We start from the raw sequence: 21,165 nt of genomic DNA, 5'->3' as shown, positions 1-21,165 counted from the left end.
TTTTAATATATTAGTTTTTTAACAACCTTCACTCTACGGACAAAACACCACGCAGCGGTGTTATTCGTTTTAAAGTATTATTTTAAGGATTATTAAAACAAAATCTTGCCTTATACGAGAATTATAATTGCCTTTTTTTTAATGATTACTAAAACAATGATATTCAAAATTTGTATAGAGAACTCATCATGAATTAAAAATGAATGAAAACATTTCATCGTTGGAAAGAGAAACTCGATTTGTTCACTTTAGTAAGATACACCCTTCTTTGCAAAACAGCTGATATATTTTATCAGAGTATGACCGGGAAGGGTACATGCTGTACAGGTACAAGGTTGATACTCGGTAGCGACATCTGCCAATGAAAAATGAAACCAAGAAAAGGAGGGTTCTTTCGAAAATTCTCATATCGGCAGCAGGGATTGGCAACGATTTTTCGTCTATTCAGTAGTAAAAATATATATCAGCAATAAAAGTAAACTCGGAGTAGAAGAAAAACGATTTCAAAGTGATTGCTACTACTTCTACTAGATTGAACTACATTTAAACATGGCAAATTTTCAGGAATGTGTGCAATTGGGTAAGGTTAGGTTTATTCGGACCAACAGTTTTTAAACAGAAACCAGTGTAGTGTTGGTTTTTTGAGTACTAGAATGTTTAGCGTTCGAGTACCACTTATTTTGGATACTTTATTTGTTATTTCCGGGCGTTTGAAAAATTGTATTGAACTAAGTATAATGCTTCATTCTAAATAAACGCTAGATTTCGCACAATAAATTAAGATCAACATTATCACTTCCGAGTAAAAACTTTTTCTTCAACGTCTACCATGATTTTTCAAATGAATTTACCCGTTTTTATAAGAAATCATTGAAAAGGTGAAGTAATTAATAATTTTCCTACCGATTTGTCAGCTCTTGTTGAAAGCATCATCTCTAAATAAGCAGCGCCTTTGCATTTCATTGTGCCAATAACCCGCGTTCTCGTAATGTGCCGAGATTTAACAATAAAATTTTATATCTCACATTTATGATGAATGGATTACTTGGTTACAGTTTTGGTAAGAGTAATTTGATAGCTAAATTTAAAATTCTGATTCATTCTGACAGAACTTTATGTCTTACGAAATAATCTCCAATATTCGAATAAATCATTTGGAAATAAGATTATAATTTATTCCCCCGGTGAACGACCAAAAGGTCAAAGCCGGGGTAAAATAAATGATATTAATAATAATAAGATTATAATACTACTCACACGCAAATGAATCTTAGATGCATAAGTTTAAATCCCACACGTCTTTTCTTGTGTTGAATTAATTTAAAAATCCCGAAATCCTTGAGCATTCGAATTCGAAATGCACACATTGATGGATCAATATGTTGAGAAAAGGTAATTGAATACGACCCCATAATTTCAAGCACAACGCTGTTACCTACCTTCCTCTACCGGAACCTTCGTTCTCGTTTATCTTGCAATGTTGTCTCACTGATTGGACAAAAAACATATTATGTGTAATCAAGGTGTATATGTTGAATAAAAATATATGCTCTTGTACTAATACTAATGCACACAAATTCTGTTCGCTAAAATGTAACGAGGGGTGAGCGAACGAACCACGGTGTATATTGTTAAGGAAGCAAACAAGCAAATAGTTGTAATTTCATGGACCCCTATTTTATGTTGCCTGTTTTCATTTGATACTTACTGGCCGCCATGATTGCAATACGTTCGATGTGTAAGTGTAGTTTCTACTGCTCTCGACAAACGGTCCGTTGTTCGGTTTTGCTGTGAGATTCCAATCTTTTTTCTTTACTAGTCTTGTTGTAAGCGTCGTTTGAGTGAGTGCGTTGTTCGGTGACTGCATCAATAGGATTGAAATTCTGTTTGAATTCGCAGTTCTTATTGAACGCTTGGATAAAAGTTGCATTCTACTCACTGGAAAACGGTTTTAACAGTTTGTGAGAAGTAAAAATAAATCGAAAATCAAAAAAAGCTGTGCTTTTAGTTGCGTAAAAACAAAGGTTATATCTGTGACGTCATGCTTTGAAATATTTTTTTTCACTTCACTTATTGCCCAAAGCAGTGACAAAACTTGGTGAAATTATTACACAAATAAACAAAGTGTATGTATTCAGTTGAGTTGATAAACATTTCGGAAGAAAAAATAGTTTTTCTAGTGAAAATCTGTTCGAAACCAAGCCCGTGAAACTAACCTCAAACAGCAAACATAAATATACTGTGGGTTGTGTTCGTCAGCAGAATAAGAAAACGAGGCTGTGTGGCATCAAAATATTTTTATTTGTCCCAAGAACAAGCAAGGAAGGATATTGCATATAACTTAGTGAAGAACAAAAAAAAAATGAGTGCCGAAGTTATTATACCAATGGCTGGTGGTTCGGGTATAATATCGCGTTATCGCACATCAGAATATTTTGGCAGAAGACCCGCTTTCACGACGAGAAGTCCTTCGGTTGTTCGTGTAAAGCGAGATCTTTTTGGCCCCGTGGATAAGGAGGAAACAAACAAGTAAGTCTTTCGATAATTCCGGTAGTTGATATTGGAAATTGTCTCATCTAAACAATAGTTTACTAATGCACAATAAGATTTTTTTAACTGTTCCTCAATCCTCGCAGGAGGAAAATAGAAGCTCCTCTCCCCCCTAGAAAAAGGGTGACAACGAGATTCAATACAAAAAAAAAATATCTAAAAACTCAGCTAAATCGGCCACGTAAAGCTTGTACGCAAATAGGCCTATCTTTTAAATGAAAAAACAATTTTTTTGTTTGACCATCGAGATTTTATCAGTGTATAATCAATTTTTTTTTCTGATTTTTCAGAATTTTCAAGCGCGAGCTCGAGGTTCAAAATGAACTATCTTGCCAAAAATGGGGTTTCAATTTTCGCACCGGCCAACCCCTTGCCAAACACGACCGGTTCCAGTGGGAGCGCGTAGAGGACACTTCAGCACCGGCCTGTTTCACCGGAACAACACTAATACGAGCGGCTCATGTTGTGCCAAACACGACACCGACAACCTCCGAAAATCTACTGGATCAGCGAGCCGAAAGGGAAAATATTCTTACATTTAGCACGGTAACCTCTTCCGATAGTCCCACTGGCTCAGATTCGGAAACCGACGGTTGTGAGACGATTCGAACGTACCCGCTGGTGTTGCGTAGTGACATGATAACGACATTCAATGCCACCTCCACTGCGACAATCACTACCACCATCAACACCAGAACCAGCAGCAGTTCGTCACGCTCAACCATGGCACAACGGCAAAAACGAATGACAGGTGAGTGCATTTGCTATCCTTTTTGAACTATAACAATAAAAAATTATGAAACGTAACATTTATAACTAGCCAGAAAAATGTTTAAAGACGGTACTCGTTCGCCTTGATGCGTGAAATATCGGTTTTTCAAAACTTAATGCGAGGGAGGAAACAAAACGAACAACGTAAATTAAAATTGTAAGACGCCGGCATAGTCTCACCCTCTAATCTATCATAGATCGCAAGGGAAAGTATAGCTAAGTTGGTCACGGACACAAACTCATCAACGGTTTTTTGTTGTTGGAACGATAGAAACGAATGAGCAAAGATCATCTGTTCGACTGTTGGTTTCCCCCACATGCACTGCACAACACAACCCATAAAGTACAGTAGAAAGAACAAATTTCCATATTCCACCCTCTGCCCTACCATGCGATCCAGTGTCGAACGGTTGTGCACTGAAATTAATACCTTTCCGTTGAAATGTAGATCCAGAGGTAGACAATGAGCGAATGAATATCTGTTTTTGTTATATATTTTTCGTCGATGGTTTTCCGGATCGCGAGCCTTTCTTTGTTTTGCCTAGTTGCGGTGAACGTGGATTCATTGATGATTGGATAAAAGGTTCCCTTGTTCGGGATTCGAGACGTTGCCTCGTTGGGGAAAGTTACTACTATCGAACCCTTGTGTTTTCGAAATTCGGAACAATCGGACTGAGTTTTACGCACTGGCAAATAATTGTAATTATTGGTTTTCCGTGCAATTATATGTGGCCTTTGTTGAATTGTTAAATTAATTGAAATAGAGGTTTGTTGAAAACCGCTGGGTTGGGTTCTGCTTTTATTGGTTTATTGATAGACGCTACTCAGCAGCAGCTATTATTACTGGCGGATTTCAGCTGGGCGCTACTGATTTTGCTGTTGTTGACTTCTGCCCTTTTGTGATCCTGGTTTTTAAGTAGCAGATGTGAAACTCTTGGTTCGTGGCGGACTCTGATGCATAGATGGTTCTTTATTCGACGGTAAATTGAACTACGGAATGGTATTTCTCAAGATAGATTCTGTTTTTGTTATTTTTTTCGGTTTCGAAATCTCATGAAACCAACAGGATTGGAAAATATATAACAAACAGTGTTAATCTTCTTTCACTTTTCGTCCGTGTTTTGTCGTAGGCTCATCAGTGCATTGGAGGATTCAATTGAACTGCCATTGAAATCTAGCAGTTTAACTTCAACTGTTAGACAAGCGTGAAACTTCCTCTGCAGGCGGAAAAAATTAGTTTATTCTGGGAATAATGATAAGAAATGATACATCCTGGGTAATGACAAAACGATTTTTTTTGTTAGTATGATGACAATAAAATTTGTTTGAAACTATCAAGTTGCCGTTTAAATCAACCGTGTTCTGGTTTGATGCTACGCTATCTTGGTTGAAGTAAATTAAAATGATTTTTCTATACAATCGAGATTTTGCTATGTGTATTTGTGTAACTTTTCAGATTATTGCACTTAAACCTGAGCTTACAACTAAATATACATTTTAGGGTTTTAGTTAACAAATTCAAGATGCACTGCTATGTGGTAATAGCAATTCTATTTGAATCAAAATCGTACATGTTTGCAAATCGCAAATGATTCTATTTCATTTCATTTTTCATTCCTTCTTTCTTTTCTAATTAGTATATATCCAATTACGACAGATTTCAATTTTTCATATTCCTTGCCGATTCGACTCAGGCGATATCGACAGTGTGTTTTTTTATAAGTGACAATATGAAGAAAAGATAATTCCACCGGTATAACCCTCCAGTTTACAGAATTTATTATTTGGTGGTCAAACAAACTTACTTAGGCTATGCCGGCTCTCTATTTTTGGTTTAAGGAGCGCTGGAAATACTGAGACTAGAAACACTTCCAATTTGTAGGTCTGAACATTCATATATTTTATTTATTTGTCGTCAATCAAAAGAAAAAGATAATTACAATAATCGTCTTAAATTAATAAACTAAATAGATCACTAAATTTAGTATGAGTTAAATAATAATAATTAGCGTACCGAATAGAACTAAAATATTGTTTTAGTTTGTTTCTTAACATTGTGAAGTCGACAGCTTCTGAATGCTTGTTGTATACAGCTTGTTGTATACAATTGATTTATTGGCCCAATTTTTGCATAGTTTGTTCGCTGGTGGTTTGTAATAAAAATATTTCAATTTCTTAAAGGCCCGAGATGGTATGTAAAAATTTAGTTTGGACAGGAGTTGACTGCAATCGATGCGATTGGAGACAATTTCATTTACAAATGAGACCATTGAAAATTCTCTTCCTTCTTTTAATGTTTGAATACTGATAAGCATACAGCGGGCTTTATAGGACCTAAGAGGAAGTCTTGTCCAACCTAATTTACGAAGCGCAAATAACAAAAATTGTTTTTGAACTGATTCAATTCGATCTTCCCATGTGATTAAGTAAGGTGACCAAACTAAGCTACAGTATTCTAGTACTGGCCGAACATAGGCATTGTATAATGTTTTAATTGTATACGGACCGCGAAAACAGTAACAAAATCGTTTTATGAATCCTAGCATGTTATTGGCTCTGGTTATGATTGTATTATAGTGGTCAACAAAAGTCATTTTAAAATCTAGTATTATTCCTAAGTCCCTAATTCTTTTGCATTTTAGAACTGTTTGACTTTCAAGAGTAAGTATCAAGTCGGGTGTATTTCGTTTTTTACTGAATGTTATTCTACTGCATTTTTCCACATTTAGTCGAAGAAGACTTTTGTTACACCATGTATAAAAAGAAAGAATTTCTTCTTGATAAACCTTGGCATCCTCACTTTTCTCTATTTCTAAAAATAGTTTTATATCGTCTGCGTATATTAGAATTTTTATTTTTTTTAAACAAAAGAAATGTCGTTAACAAACAAGATAAATAAAAGAGGACCTAAATGAGATCCCTGGGGGACCCCGAAAATGACGTGAATGGGGCTCGACTTTTTATCCTTAAATTTTACAATTTGTTGACGATTTTTTGGATAAGATTCCAACAATTTAAGAAGACCTGGTAAGATTCCCAATTTCTGTAATTTGAACATAAGCATGGGTATGTCAACACGATCGAATGCTTTGCTGAAATCTGTATAAAGAGCTTCAATGTAATTTCCCTTGTCCATAGCGGTCAGGGTATAGTGGACAAATTCAAGTGAATTAGTAGTAGTGGAACGTCCTTTGAAAAATCCATGTTGCATGTGAGTAATTCTATTTTTTTTTTTGACTAAACAGTTTGTCATTAACGATCGCTTCAAAGAGCTTCGGAACGCAAGAAAGAATAGCAATTCCCCGATAGTTGCATATGTCTGCTTTTTCCCATTTTTGATAATTGGTATAAGGAAAGAGTTTTTCCACGTATCTGGAAAAACTCCAGACTGAAGCGAATTATTGAAAAGCCAGCACAAAGGGGTTGCAAGATCTAATGTTATTTTTTTTTCATAAATATGGGTGGAATCCCATCAGGTCCGGCATTTTCAGAGACATCCAATTTGTTTAGGGCATCTATTATGTCTAACACTTCGATTTGATTTACATTAATATCTTCAGTAAACTCTGGAAAGAAATTAAAATATTCACGATCGCGGTCATTTTCTGAAAAACTTCGTGTAGATTTGTTGAAAAAATTTAGCGAAAAGATTACAAATTTCTTGTGCGTTATTACCAATGTTTTCCTGTAGATACATTATTGACGGAAAGTTATCTGATTTCAATTTGTTTCTAACATAACTAAAGAATTTCTTTGGGCAAGACTTTATTTCCTGTTCAGTTCTTGAGTTATTCTCTTTGAATGCAGTATCAATTGCTAAACTTAGTTGGTCACAGATGTGTATGTAATTCGATAAATTGTCACTATTATTGTCTCTTTTATACTTATACTTTTTTATGAGCTTTTTGTTTTCAATTTCTTAGGTTTCTAATATGCTCGTTACACCAAACACAATACTTTGAATTATTTTGTCGCCTAATTTTCCTTAATGGGACATCTTCGTTTATTATGTCGTACAGCAGTGTGTAGAAAGTATCGACGGAAATTTCGATTTTCCTTCGTTTCTAAGGAGTTCTTGCAAATCTATTTCTCGTAGTTTACGACTAATACTATCATAATTTGCTGAGTGATAATCGATAATCTCCTCATACTCGTAGTCGTCGGGTCTATTAATTTGATGTATAAATATTGAGAATTCGATTGCTGTATAAAAAGCTTCATTTTTCCACAATCGAGTTGGTGATTCTATTACACAGAAATCATCGTGAATATTAGTAAATAAAAAATCTAAATAACAGTTTTAATGTTTTTTTGCATAATTAATTTCATTAAGACTTAAACCGGATATTTTGTCGTAATGAAGTGTTTCATTCTCCCCAACGAGAGGAAGTAAAATGCTATCATTTCCAGCGTCTCGAATAAAGTCGATATTGCGCTGATTAAAGTCTCCACATATATATGAACTTTAACTTCCGATTGAAGCTTAGTCATGATTTCATCAGCAACATGCAGAAACTTTTCATATGTGTCTTTTTGGGCATTGTTAGGAGGAAAATTTACTGAAACAAAAATATGTGTTTCACGCGGATCTCCGAAGTTACGCGATTTTTACACGGATTTCCAAAGATGGGCGGATTTCCTAAATTACGTGTTGTTTTTCACGTGAATTTCCGAAGTTACGCGATTTTTTACACAGAATTTCGTAGATACACGGATTTTCAAAGATACAAGGATTTTCAAAGTTTATGCGGGCTTTAAGCGGATTTCCAAAACAAAATGTTTTTATGCGAATTTCCAAAGTTACGTTCATGCAAATTTCCGGATTCACGAAGATTTCCGAAGCCACGCTTATTTTTTACGCACATTTCCGAAGTTATGCGTTTTTTTTTACACGGATTTCTGTTATAAAAGGACAAAAAAAGAATTCCATTGGTTTTCTAGAAGATCATGAGCTTCTAGAAGATCATGAGCTTCACTGTTGTTCATTTGAATAAAATTCGTAAAAAGTTTGGTCCTTTAAAAAAACAAAGAAAAAGTATGAAAGGGGATCTTTTGTGACCAAGTCTACACTGCATATCAGTCCCATATCGATTTTCGCCAACTTGAGTTAGCTTTAGAAATGAAATCTATCCCCAATATACTCTCAGAACTTGCAATAAAAGTTTTCTTCAGTAAAATGCGAAAAAAATATCAACTCATGTCTGTCCCATATGCAAAGTACACGCATGTCTGTCCCATTCAGTGCAAATTTCAATATTTTAATTGGTTGCAAAGGTATTTTACCGATATTTCATGTAATAATACCATGATCTAGCATTAGGTGGCACAATAAATCAAAAAATTCGGAAATAAAATTTTGATCGTATTTTTCTCGACATGCCGATTTTCCATATGGGACTGATATGCAAGTATGGGCAGAACACGTCCAGGAAGCTTGATTAAAATCTATGAAGCAATGGCCAATATTTGTTCGATTTGGCACGAAATGCGACGGTGTTCTAAGTTGTTTCAGCAATTCAGTGTAACAAACTGACTAGTTGAGTTGAAGTAGACTGAAATTATTATGGTAAATAGCAATTTTCGTTAATGTTTATGCAATAATTCCGAATGATTTTATATAAATAAGCAGAAGAAAATGTTCTAAACAACCAAACCGAACTGCTGGGATCTGTCCCATGTCCATTTCACAATCTCTCAAACTTCAAACTCAACGAACGGTGTACAGAATTGATTAGTGCTGGTTATCGCGTCAGCCAACCACAAACTCCTCATTTCCATCGCTTTGTTTACGATTCTGAAGCTCAAGCTAGAGACTATCTGACCACAGTCTTGTAGACCCTTTTCAAGTTCACTGATACATAACTAATCCCTGCTTGAGATTATAAAAGTTTGTAGTAGATCAAACAAAGGAAATTGCATTGTTAAATTACCGCTGGCGTTTGATAAATCTTTCACCATTGGTCCGAATGTTTATAATAGATTGGACAAAAATGCCGACCAACATTTTCAGTGTAGCGGCAGTGATTCATTCGATACGGATTGTTTACAAATTTTAAATGCATTTTTCAATTCTGCAGTCTATCCTCTTGACTCGAAATAGGTGAGTCATTAGAAAAGGATTTTCCTCGTTGCTTTCTTTGCCAATCATTCTTGCTTATCTTTCGATCCTCAAGTCATAAGTGCAGAGCTAAAGAGGAATTCAGGCACAGAGAAAGGTAGCAACCATCAACAAGCAGGCGGTGTTAATTTATGACAAACTGCCGCTCCTCCCATGGCTCTCTCGACCTTCTTCGGTTGCATATTTCGTGTCGACGTAAAACCGACCATTATTAGTTTATTGTGCTGTTCCGTTGTAAACCGATGGTCACTTACAACAGGATTTGGAACAGCAGGCGAAAAATGCGCAAACCGACGACGACTGGCGATAGATAGATGAACAAACCGAGATAAAGTGGGTGCAACATATGTTACAGGAAATGTATTAATTTATGGATTTTGCCACCTCAGTCAGTATACCGTTCAGCTTGTTTCTTTTTCTATTATTATCTTGGTTCCGAGCATGTGCCATACTGCCCCCGATTGCAGATGCAACGAAAATATGCACCCTTTTTCAGAGGGATTCTATTTTCGGTAGTTCATATCCCAATGGCCGTAGCAGAAAGATCGGGTGGTTCCGTTGTCACGCTGTCAGCTGAAAAACGGTCTCATCCATTATGCATGAGAGATGGAAAGTGCTTTCCGTCATGTGGCGAAACAAGAGCACGGGTCATTCGCGAACAGCTGGCTAGTCCTCATGGTGAAATGGTAGTAGGCTGCGATCGGCAATGGTGCAATGCAAGCTGCAAGACTTCAAATCATCATTGATTATCAGCAAGCAAGCAAAACAAACCGCAAATGTACAGTTTATCAATCATGCTCTATCGATACAGAGTTTAGCAGGAATTTATGGCACGAGCTGTTTTATTGAGGAATTTTATAATCATAGGTTATTATATATTCAACGGACAGTGGATTGAAGGCCATCTGTTTGTTCCTACTAAAGGTAGGCGATGATCATGGCTTTCTGTTTTTTATGTGCGGTTGTTCTGATTCTATCGAGGATTCCATTGAAAAGTTGAGTGAGTTGAAATTTTTTTTATCACAGTTGCTGCGATGGTGATGACTTATATAATTTCATATATCTATCATTCGGTTGTGGTTTACAGAGCCTTTGTTTTCTATTCCGGTGAACAAGCGCGCGCATTTCGTCCGGTCCGGTCAAAACAAGGTCGTTTTACCTGCGACGGGTGGCTTGTTTTTGCTAGTTTTTTCTTTTGTTACCACGGTGATATTTAATATTCGATCTACCTAAAGAATATAGATTTGTAGATTTCGGCGGGAAACAAACAAACAGCACACGTTGTTTGTTCAAATTACGGTAGTAAAGTTGCTTCCTAATCCGATGTTTACCTCATGAAAATATTGATTTTATCAATCAGTAGCTACCCTATTCGATCAAATAACCATCCGATACAGAAAGTATGGGGTAGCAGATGTGTCACTTTTCAGCTGCACGTGGCCTTCTTTCCCTTTTCGATTACCAGAAGGCTCCACATGCACAAGTGGAAAGTGTCTACCGTTTTGTGTTTGAGCGTTCTGCTTTCAAGAGAAAGAAAGAAAAAACTCGCTGCCTGCTTTGTGGATCCAGCTGGTCCAAAGTTAATGATTTAGCCATTCCGAACTGGTTTCGCCTTGATCGGACATGTTTGTACGCGAGCGCTGGACCTGGAGAGCATGAATGTCTTGCTTAGCATAAATAATGCGACACTTGATATCAGTATCAGTCCCATATATGAGTGTGCTTCGTCAATTAGGTCATCAGGTGAATCACCAGTTTCTAATAGGAAGTACGTGTGCTAGAAGAAACTTTTATCGGAGGAAAATCTAAACACTCAAAAATAAGTGGTTTTCCCGGGAAAATATATCTTCTAGAAGGTGTAAATTCAGGAACCTTTCGACGAAATACGTTTATCGATAACGTTAGAGGCTTGGAACAGATAAATGTTCTGCTATGCGAGAAAAAACAATATTTTCGAACTTAGGAAAACATTATGTCTCTGATGGTTTCACTATTTTTTGAGCCGTCTGCAGGTTTTGGATACTTAAATAATGGTGTTAAAATCTTCCGAAATGTTCTGCAGTTTTTCGATATGCAATTAATCATTTCTGTTTTATGAAATCCTTTAAAAACCTTTGATGCTGACGCTATCGCAAACCCCACTGTCTAGAAGCGGTCGACAAAAAAAGTTTGTTTTGTTTATACCATTTGCATGTCCTTTTCAGTCCAGGACTCCCATCAGAAACCCCTAAAAGGCATCCCAAGAGCATTTTTTTCAATTTTCATCTGTATATCTGAAGTCTTGGTTGTTAACAATTTTACTATTATTTTTTCAAGTGTTACCCAAAAAGAGAACTATTTACTTTCAAAATTTTGACTTGATGCATGCAAAAAAGGTATTCCAAGTAAGCTCAAGTATGTTCCTTGCAGAAAAATTCGCTATTAAGTTGATGATTTGGTGAGTTTTTTACCTTTGTTCGTTTAAATACAAGATGGCCCCAGCATTTACTGAAGCCTTCAATACTATCTAATTTAAAATTAAATAATTGATCATTTCAACAATCGAAAACTATGTGGTTCGAAAAAGAAAAAAAATTAAAATTGATTTTTAAATTGTTACTATGAAAGAACTTCCGGCAAGAATTTAATGAAATAAAATCAACTCACACAAAAAATCATGGAAAATTCTTATTTTCACGCCACCTTCGACGTGATCCGCTAAACAGACGTAATGTTAATGCTATTTGCAAAAAAAAACTTTTTGCACCGGAGACTTTACTGAAATTTCAACATAACTGTCTTTCGACTCCTCAGTTAACATCGTACACTCTGTATATTTTGGTAAATATTAGCGAATGAATACAATTTGTTTACAAGATAAACTCGAATGCCTGTTTTCAAGCAAGGGCTATAACCTTGAATGGTATGCATGTTATCTAGAATAAAACAAAGTAAAGTCTTGACATTAGGGTGAAGTGTTATAATATGTCTCCCTTAAGAAAACATTGAGATATTTCTAAATGTAATATTATATTTTCTTTGAGAATGTAGGTATTTCATCCCACTACGCCTAAGGAACATAGTTCTCAATGATTCCGGTAGAAGTGAGGAGAATTGATTGATACAAACACATTGTCCAAAAAGACCGCATTCTCACGTTTTTCGCTTGCCGTAGACATAATGCCCTAGCCGTATAATATGCCTCACAACAAATCAGTGATCTACCCCACAATAATGATGCAATATGCTCCTTGAAACGTCGATATAGAAGAAAAACAGAAAAAGGATATAGAAAAAAAGCGTAATCAACTAATAGCAATCTGGAAGCAACATTTTCGATCCTCCCAACGCTACATTTTGTTTTAATAATAGTTATAAATGTATAAAACAATATTTCAAATCGAAGCATACTGGTGAATCGAGAGTGGGGCGTAATGTCCGTAGAGTGACTGTTTTTAGAAAATTCATACATCAAAGAAATGGGTTTGTTTCTCTGCATGTTTTTACCGTAAATAGAGATAGCACTGCCAAAAATTTAGTTTCCAAGCAGCAACCGATCATTAGACGTTTTATACGGATAAAATGCTTATTTAGAAAACCTTACATCGAAAAGCTGCCTAGTGATATTTTCAGTTTTTTTCATATTTTCCAGCAAACGACAATTCTGTATAGAATGTTCAAAACGACGAATTTAACAACGAGAGATTCTCTTTGTTTACTTTCTCTTTCGATTATTACGGTACTATTAGCAATCCTTCTCTCCAATCATTTACCGATAATAATAACTAAAGCTATTATCTTTTAATCTGCCCTGAAGAAATTACCGAAAAAAGCAGGAATATTTCGCAATAATCGAGAGAGGAAGCAAACAAAGTGAATCTCTCATTGTTACATTCGTCGTTTTGCACATTTTATACAGAATTGACAAACTTGTTTCACAGAAATATCCTACGAAAAGATAGTGTTAGTGATAAAACTTTTGTTTAGAAAGGTCTTGAAAAAAGGAAGGGGGCGTTTTGGCCAACAGGGGCGCTTTATAATAATTCCTCCTAGGGTGTTAAAATCAAAGTTAGTCAAATTGAGACGCATGAAAAACAATTTGTATGCTCACATGGAAAATCCAGATCTGTCAAATCCGTGCTTTGTACAAAATTCTGCAAATCTGTAATCCAACCGTCTCAAGAGTATCAGAGTTGCATCTCATTTGGCATGCTATCTGCAATGTTCGTCTCCTCCAGTCATCGTCATCGATAAAATGTTCAAATTTAAATACCTTCAAAACCATGTGTCGTTTTTGGAGAAGCACAATAAAAATCACACATTTGGGCGGATTTAGCATCGTACTACTACTGTGAAAGTGTGTTGAACTAATAAATGCAGAAGATGTCATAGTAAATTAACTTCATTGCAATAATGCAATATCGAACTCCAAAATTCCTTTCCGGACCTAACAATTCGGTCTCTCTTCAAACATTCGTGTTACATGCATGTGCTACTATAGTCTGCTATGTTATTTGTAATTACTGAAGTCTTAGTCTTACTTAGCAAATCAACAATCGACTAGGGAAATTTAATTTAATTTCATCGATTTTTTAGTAATCTGGTGTTATTTCAAAGTTGTTTCGACAAAAACAAATTTTGAAAAATATAAACTCTGTGACATTTTTGAATTGAGAAGAGACTGGAGTTTGAAATAAACTATCACATATAAATGGAAATCATTATTCGAGATGACCTAAGAGACGTTTGGATACACGGTCAGGATCGAAAATTCTCAAACTGTGACCCACAGACTCGAACTACACTCACCCAAGTCCGACTCAGCTCATATTTTGCACGGGAATTTTTTTTGAAGTGCCATACCATTACTGCAACAATACTTTACATAATTTGAGATAACTTTAATAAATAACGTCGTATTTCAAAAGAGCACCATTTCAAAATCTGAGGTGAGAGCTTATAATCAACAAACTAATAAGATCATCAGCTTTTTCTTGATTTCATGCAAATATATTATATATCAATATGGATCACTTTAACAAATCCAATACAAATCGAAAAAGACATCACAGTAACATCATCTCGTGGCGAAAAAGGCTATTAGTTCAGTCATGTTTAACAGTTTGCGTTAAGCGTGCATCCAGAAGTGAAATGTTAAAAATAATTGAGCATGATGCCCACATAGAGGTGTGGACGTTTTTATATCATAGTATGTTTTTTTTCTGACGATAGTAAATATCACCTATAAATAATGACCTATCGACTTCACTTTCAAGAGTAATAAAGTAGTATTCAACTTTGCTCATGAATGTTATGAATAGTGCTGAAACGCTTATCTTCACGAAACCTGTGAGGGCGATCTTTGGCAGATCCCTTCTGATTACATATTACAAGTTTCATTGCGTTAATGATACTGCATTTAAATTAACTGCACATTAACTTTTTTTTTTCAGGGAAAGTTAAAATTTAAAAGAAAATTGTCATTTTTATAAATTGTCTATGAATTAAAAATGCATATACTAAGCGATCTGCGCCTTGATGTGAATTGTTTTGCGAATAGTTTAAACTTCTAGTCAAAATTTGAAATTTCGATATATATTTTCGAAAAAGTCAGTGAATTTCACTTAACAGACGAACCATTCCAAAATTCGACAAATAGAAAGTTTGTTTAGAACTGAAAAAAATGTAAATGAATAGTGTGATAAGTGCAATACAGCAAGTATAAGAAATAACTTACTTATTACTTTTACTTCAATTCATAGCTCTCGTTGAGGCGAATTACAAGTTACGGTTTATTTATAGATTAAATAACCTGATATTGTGTATTTATATCACTGGAACCGTAATACCGTGAATACAAATGGATTATTTTTTCAAATCAAGAAATTGTAATACTAAATTCGGAAATGTTGGTAAAATTCTGAAATTAACATTAAGATTATTTTGTTTAGTTCTGCGTTTACATTCCACACACATTTATATAAAAAGGAATTTTTCTATAACAATGTGTTCTCTTCCGAGTTAGTATCAGATTGCAATTCTAAACCGTATTTACATCTTATTTTTTCATGCAGTGTATCTCGAGAAATATTCCATATATTTGGGGCAGTGTACTTGAGTGTACTGATTGGGGAAGCTGGCATATGTGCATTAAAAATTCTTATTCTAGCATTTATCAAACGTAAATGATCTATAATGTATTTCTTTTTTTTTTCACTTACAGATTTTCTCAAGGAACGCAAGCGCCCCTCTACCGGTTCCGCAAAAGATTCGCTAGCCAAGAAGGTCCGTCTTATGGTGTCACCTGCTGTAAATAACACACCTGAGTCGCAGTCGAGCCCGGCCTCGCAGTAAAATACTAACCTTAGCTTCCGTGGCGGTGGCGTAAAAGAGGAAAACGTGAGGGCAGCACAACAGAAATTTAATTTTATTCCAAATTTTATACAAATTCAGGCAGTAGAAAAATGTTGGAGCATATTTTTCTACTAGAGAAGTAAATGGAAGATTTTTAGTATTTCCTACAAAAATAGAAATATTAGAGCAATCTGTAGCTCTAAGCGTACGATGAACAATGCCATCTTACACTAAACTGATAATTTAGGTGTAGTGCGTAGAAGTTAGATCGTAAACCAATTAAAAATTTTAGCACAGAATAGTTTGCGTTCGAAACGTGAAGAAGAAGGAACTGAAAGCATTGCTTGTCTTTGAAAGGGTTGTAAGTGACTATTGCAGGATCATTGCAGTGACCAAAATAATTTGTGACTCCCTTTCAAATATGGTTATGCGAATCCAGTCGATAAAATTTTCGATTTCGGAGAGCAATTGTAAATATATTTTTGTAAGCTGTTGTAAAACAAATCATTACCTGTAAGTAAACGTGTAGGGTTTTCTTGTGCGATGTTTACTGTCTCTCCGAGGAGCACATTTCTGAAATGTCAAATACGAGGTATGCTCAACGGAGATGAGTAAATCAACAGATCGATCTCCTATTTTGTTTTAACATGTTGGAAGCTGTGACTCAAAGGACGGTAAACGAGTTCAATATTCCACCATTATCAAAATGATAATGCTGCATTGTTGGACTCAAAAATACTATCTGCGTTGAATCGATGGGTTTCAGCTTCGAACAGTCTATTTCAAACTATAAGCTATCTATCTCTCTTACCCTTATCCAACTAGATGAAAGCACCGACAAATGCTTCCCGATCAAAGCATCAATTTCACCACTGGAGCGGGAACGATCTCAAAATAATCTTTGTTGCAATATTTTACTCGCGGACACAACTGCAATACTATTTTTGAGTGCAATACTCCAGACCGCTCGAGTGGTGAGAGTGCTTACTGTGGAGGGAGGTATTTATCAAGCTTTAACCGCTTCTATTGTACAAATTAGAATAGTTAACGAGGTTCCATGCAATATTAGAAAAATGCAAGCGGACCTGCCATTGTGCCAACATACCAGAAAGTGGAGATAAATTTTGCTCCACATAGAGTCGTTAGCGAATTAGAGTTAATAAAGCCCTTCAAAGTAAAAAGCCAAGCTGTGGATATCGACCTTCGAGTTTTTTCCTCGAACGGATCGAATCTAAAATTAAACTGTCATCATTCATTAGCACGCATCGTTTGCGTGAACCGTACTAACTATAGAACTAATATATGCACAAAACCATTCATTTGTATTTCAAATGCTTTATTTATTCAGACAATGATTGCGAATCTTACTATTTTTCAAACTCTTGCGTATTGACTATATAAGAGCCCTGAACAAATTTGTATTGTTGATGAGTTTCCTATGGACGATGGGAAAAACTGTGGGCCTCAATGGACAGAAAAAGGTAAAAAATACAGCAGAATCCATACAAATAAGCACTATTCCAGCTCCGAAAATTTCACATTTAAATTTACTCCGAATCACTCATATCTCAAAATCCATACTCGTTTAGTTATAAGAAAATAAAATTGTTTTGGATTGATTTATACAAATTTGATGAACAACTCGGTAATTGAATATGATAAATAAAATTGATTGAAACAATAAAACATTTTTTCAAGCCAATGCTTTTATTTTTTTAACCGGACACTCACATCCGATATAAACAACACCATTTAAATCTGGGACTCTGGATTTTTTTCAGGACAGACCTCTTTTCCAAATCGAACCTGATGCCGCCACCTCGAGTGCGTTTATTTTTTACTTAATTCAATGGTGCACAATCCGTCTCTTTACCGAACGAATTGTAGATTTCCAGGACACCCAGCAATCTCAGGTTCTCTGATGAGCACAACGTAGATCATTCTTCCTTCCGGCATTCGTGCTACAGGAGACCACTGTAGTCTACTGTATTTCACGAGCCTTCCAATGCCGGCATGTTTGTGTGCTTGGTACAGCTCCTCCTCCATTATCTTCTTTATTGTCAAACTCGCCGAGTATTCGGATATCTGCCTCCTTTAACGACCATACCGCATGGATATATAGGACACTAGGTAGTATCAACAACTATAGCATATAGCATCTTTTTTCTGTCTTTTCTACGGATCTACGGATAGACCACTCAAAATCTATGGATTTGACATAATATCTTCAAAAAATTATTGACTATTCATTTTTTATTATTTCTCTAGATACCAAAGAAAAATAATTGAATATTGTCACATCGTTGTTAGAGATATTTTTTTCCTCATGTCTAATTATCAAACATCTATCGTCACGGATTACTCAGTCTGTCTTTATCGCTTTAAATTTCAAACTGTTAATTTTACTTACCTTTTGATTTTATTCTTGTATTTGGTGTTTACTATTTTTCATTCTAAACATGTAGACGCATTTAGTGAGTTGTTTTGTCTTTATTGGGAAGGATGTTTTGTCAGTCGAAGGAAAGTTCCTCTCAATGGAGCATATACGAGCATAAGTAGACATGAAGCCAAATCTACGGATTTGACCTCAGGGAAAAGTGGCATCACTAACTGTAACCCGTAGAAAGTACTATTAGCAGCCAAAACATACCTTTTTATCTCGCCGCTAACATCATTAACGCATGTCATTAGTGTTCCAAAATATATGAACTCGACGTCGACTCATACCCCATAAGTTTCCTCCTCGGATCCAACACTGTATGGAATGCAGACTCTGCCATGTACTTTGTCTTTGTAAAGTTCAGTCAATCTCTCTGTTTTAAAAGCTACAAAAGCCTCTTCCACTGCTCTAATATCGCTGCCATCAGCAAAACCGAGAGCACGTGAGACTTATTGATGATTGTTCCATTTCTCTACACACCGTATTCTGGTACCACCGTTATATTAAACAAGTTAGAGAGCGCATCATGAACCAATTCAACGTCGCAAATGCATCCAATGTCGTTCCATTGAGCGTACGCAGATAAAAATATTTACATCTATTTTCAAGCACATATTTGGACCAAGAGATTATACATAAAGTTACTCCTCAGATCTTCACTTTTCAATATACTTTAAAAGCACAACTAAGCGTAAATTCAAATATATTGAAGAGTTTATTGAAAAATCAAGGCATTCTAATTTATTTTTACATCGATGATGGTTCTCAATTGAATTTTAATGTGGAACACATTTTTGTTTTCTATATAGCGGTGCAAACTAGAAACTCAAGAGAAATACACGTAGAAATGTGGTCAGGTTTTGAACAATTACAGCTCAGTCAATTTTGTATCAATTATTAATATTATGTCACCATTTGATTGGAAATATTTCTACGTATCGATTTGAATGTTTATAGCCATGTATTTTTAATTTTATATCATTGAAATGTTTATTAATAGCTAGCAGTGTCCTATTTTGGCTGCAAAAAATCTCCGGCATACCGGATTTCCCTGCCATAGTCGACGGTTTTGAAGGAGTAAGCGATATATCGCTCTGATTGGTCAATCGATGCAAAAGCGAAGCTGTTGGAAGCACGCGAAGCTATAGATATAAGTAAAATTTTTGCTAACGTTTCAGTCCTACATGTAGCATGCTAGAGGTAGGTTGTTGCTAGACAGCAAGAAAAAAAAGTTTTATAAAACGATTTGAAGCTTTAATTGATATGCTCTGATCTTGTGTCGTACCAGACCGAATGAAATTCTATGTTATGTCGTTTCGCCTGAGAAATTGACAACTACCCCAGAGTAAATTTCGAGTGCATAAGATTAATTTCTAATTTATATAAGATGAACTCGATTGATAATGTGAAAAAGTTTATCGCTTCAACCGAAATCGCAGAATGGTAGTACTGGTATAGAAACGCTATAAAAATAACTGCTTGCATACAAAACTTGAACACAAGCTTGGCGAAGAGAAGCCTTAATATTGATATCCGTATCGCAAGCATGTACAAACATATAATTGCATACATTTGGGCTATTGATGTAATTTCGTCGGCTACAAAACAAATACAAATCACGACAAATAGAGTCTATGTTCTGGGTTCGCGTGTTCGGTGTTGGTTCCTAACAAAGATCAATCTAAGCAGACTCTTGTGCATTTGCGGATTCAAAAGTGCGACGACTAATTACAAATGTCGATCATTAGAAATTTAGGTTGCCTTGTTCCACATCAATGGCTCGAACAACCCCATGGGGCTGATCCTTGTAGTTTTTATTCTATTAATGTCTATTTCATAGTATCATTGAATTACATGTCGTGTAAATTTCATTATTTTTTTCTGTGTAGCAAGAATCAGACTAATCCTCTTAATAGTTAATTTCCTAACATGGTATGAAATAACTCGCTTCGTTTCACTGAGTCGAATGCTCCTTTCGAATCTACCAACAAAAGATATGTCCGCAAGTTGTGTTCCCGAAACTTGTTAAGAATTTTCCGCAATCTTATTTGTCGTTCACTTCAAATTTGCACACTATTCTTTGTCCGATAACTTTTGTATCCTTTGACGAGTGTTGACCAGGGATGCCAGGTCATTTTTTCAAAAACCTGTGATCAAGTCAAAAACCTGTCTGTGAAAATCTGTGCAACTTCCCGTGCCATAGCTGATCGAAATCATTTTGGTGAGCAAAAATAAGGTCTTACTACTAACCTTTACCTGTACTGTTTTACTCAACCGCTCTGTACTTTTTGGTGCTAAACTGTGATCGATTTAAAAAATCTGTGAAAATTTCTGATTAATTTCAGAATCTGTGATCATTTTAAGAAATCTGTGAAAATCTTTGCCATTTTTAAAATCTGTGCATAAAGTTGAAAATCTGTTAAACACAGATTAATCTGTGAACCTGGCATCCCTCGTGGTGTCCAGCCGACCCTCTTAGAAAAAAACCTTCTCAATATATACAAATGAGCTACCGAATCGAAAAGCGGCCCTTACACGAGAATTATTAATGTCATTTTTAATGATCACTAAGTAATGATGTATTTCAAATTTGATAGAAATCTCGTCATTACTGCACCATTACACGTTCATAAAAATGACATTATTTTTTAGTAATGACACTTTTAATGATAGTGTAAGGTCCGCTAAAGGGTTCTCACTGTTTGACATTTGCATTAGGAATGTATGATGGGAACTCAGCAGTGCAACCAATTTATCACCATTGGTGCCAGTTTCACGGAGGACCGTAGATGTGCGCCAAAAAGAGATCGTGACTGTCATGTCTGGAAATTCGTTTGTGGTAGTACCTTAAGGTACCGCTGTGATTAAACGTTACTGAAAAAATCACTAACCGATATTTGAACAGCAGAGATCGGTAATTCAATTTGTTTTTTTTTTTAATTTGTAGTATTTT

At 35.5% G+C, this 21,165-nt stretch overlaps 1 protein-coding gene across 1 annotated transcript; it reads left to right on the top strand.

Moving 5' to 3' along the window:
- The first annotated feature begins 1,808 nt into the window (after positions 1-1,808).
- LOC131435943 (cyclin-dependent kinase inhibitor 1C) lies at positions 1,809-17,474 on the top strand. The gene is made up of 3 exons (XM_058604251.1): positions 1,809-2,529; positions 2,841-3,301; positions 15,642-17,474. The coding sequence occupies exons 1-3, from the start codon at positions 2,363-2,365 to the stop codon at positions 15,770-15,772; spliced, it is 759 nt and encodes a 252-aa protein (XP_058460234.1). The 5' UTR covers positions 1,809-2,362; the 3' UTR covers positions 15,773-17,474.
- Positions 17,475-21,165: the final 3,691 nt, after the last annotated feature.

Source organism: Malaya genurostris, chromosome 3 (assembly GCF_030247185.1).
Source record: "Malaya genurostris strain Urasoe2022 chromosome 3, Malgen_1.1, whole genome shotgun sequence".
Classification (NCBI taxonomy): domain Eukaryota; kingdom Metazoa; phylum Arthropoda; class Insecta; order Diptera; family Culicidae; genus Malaya; species Malaya genurostris.
The sequence above is the reverse complement of the archived record's forward strand: the minus strand, read 5'-3'. Positions and strand labels throughout refer to the sequence as shown.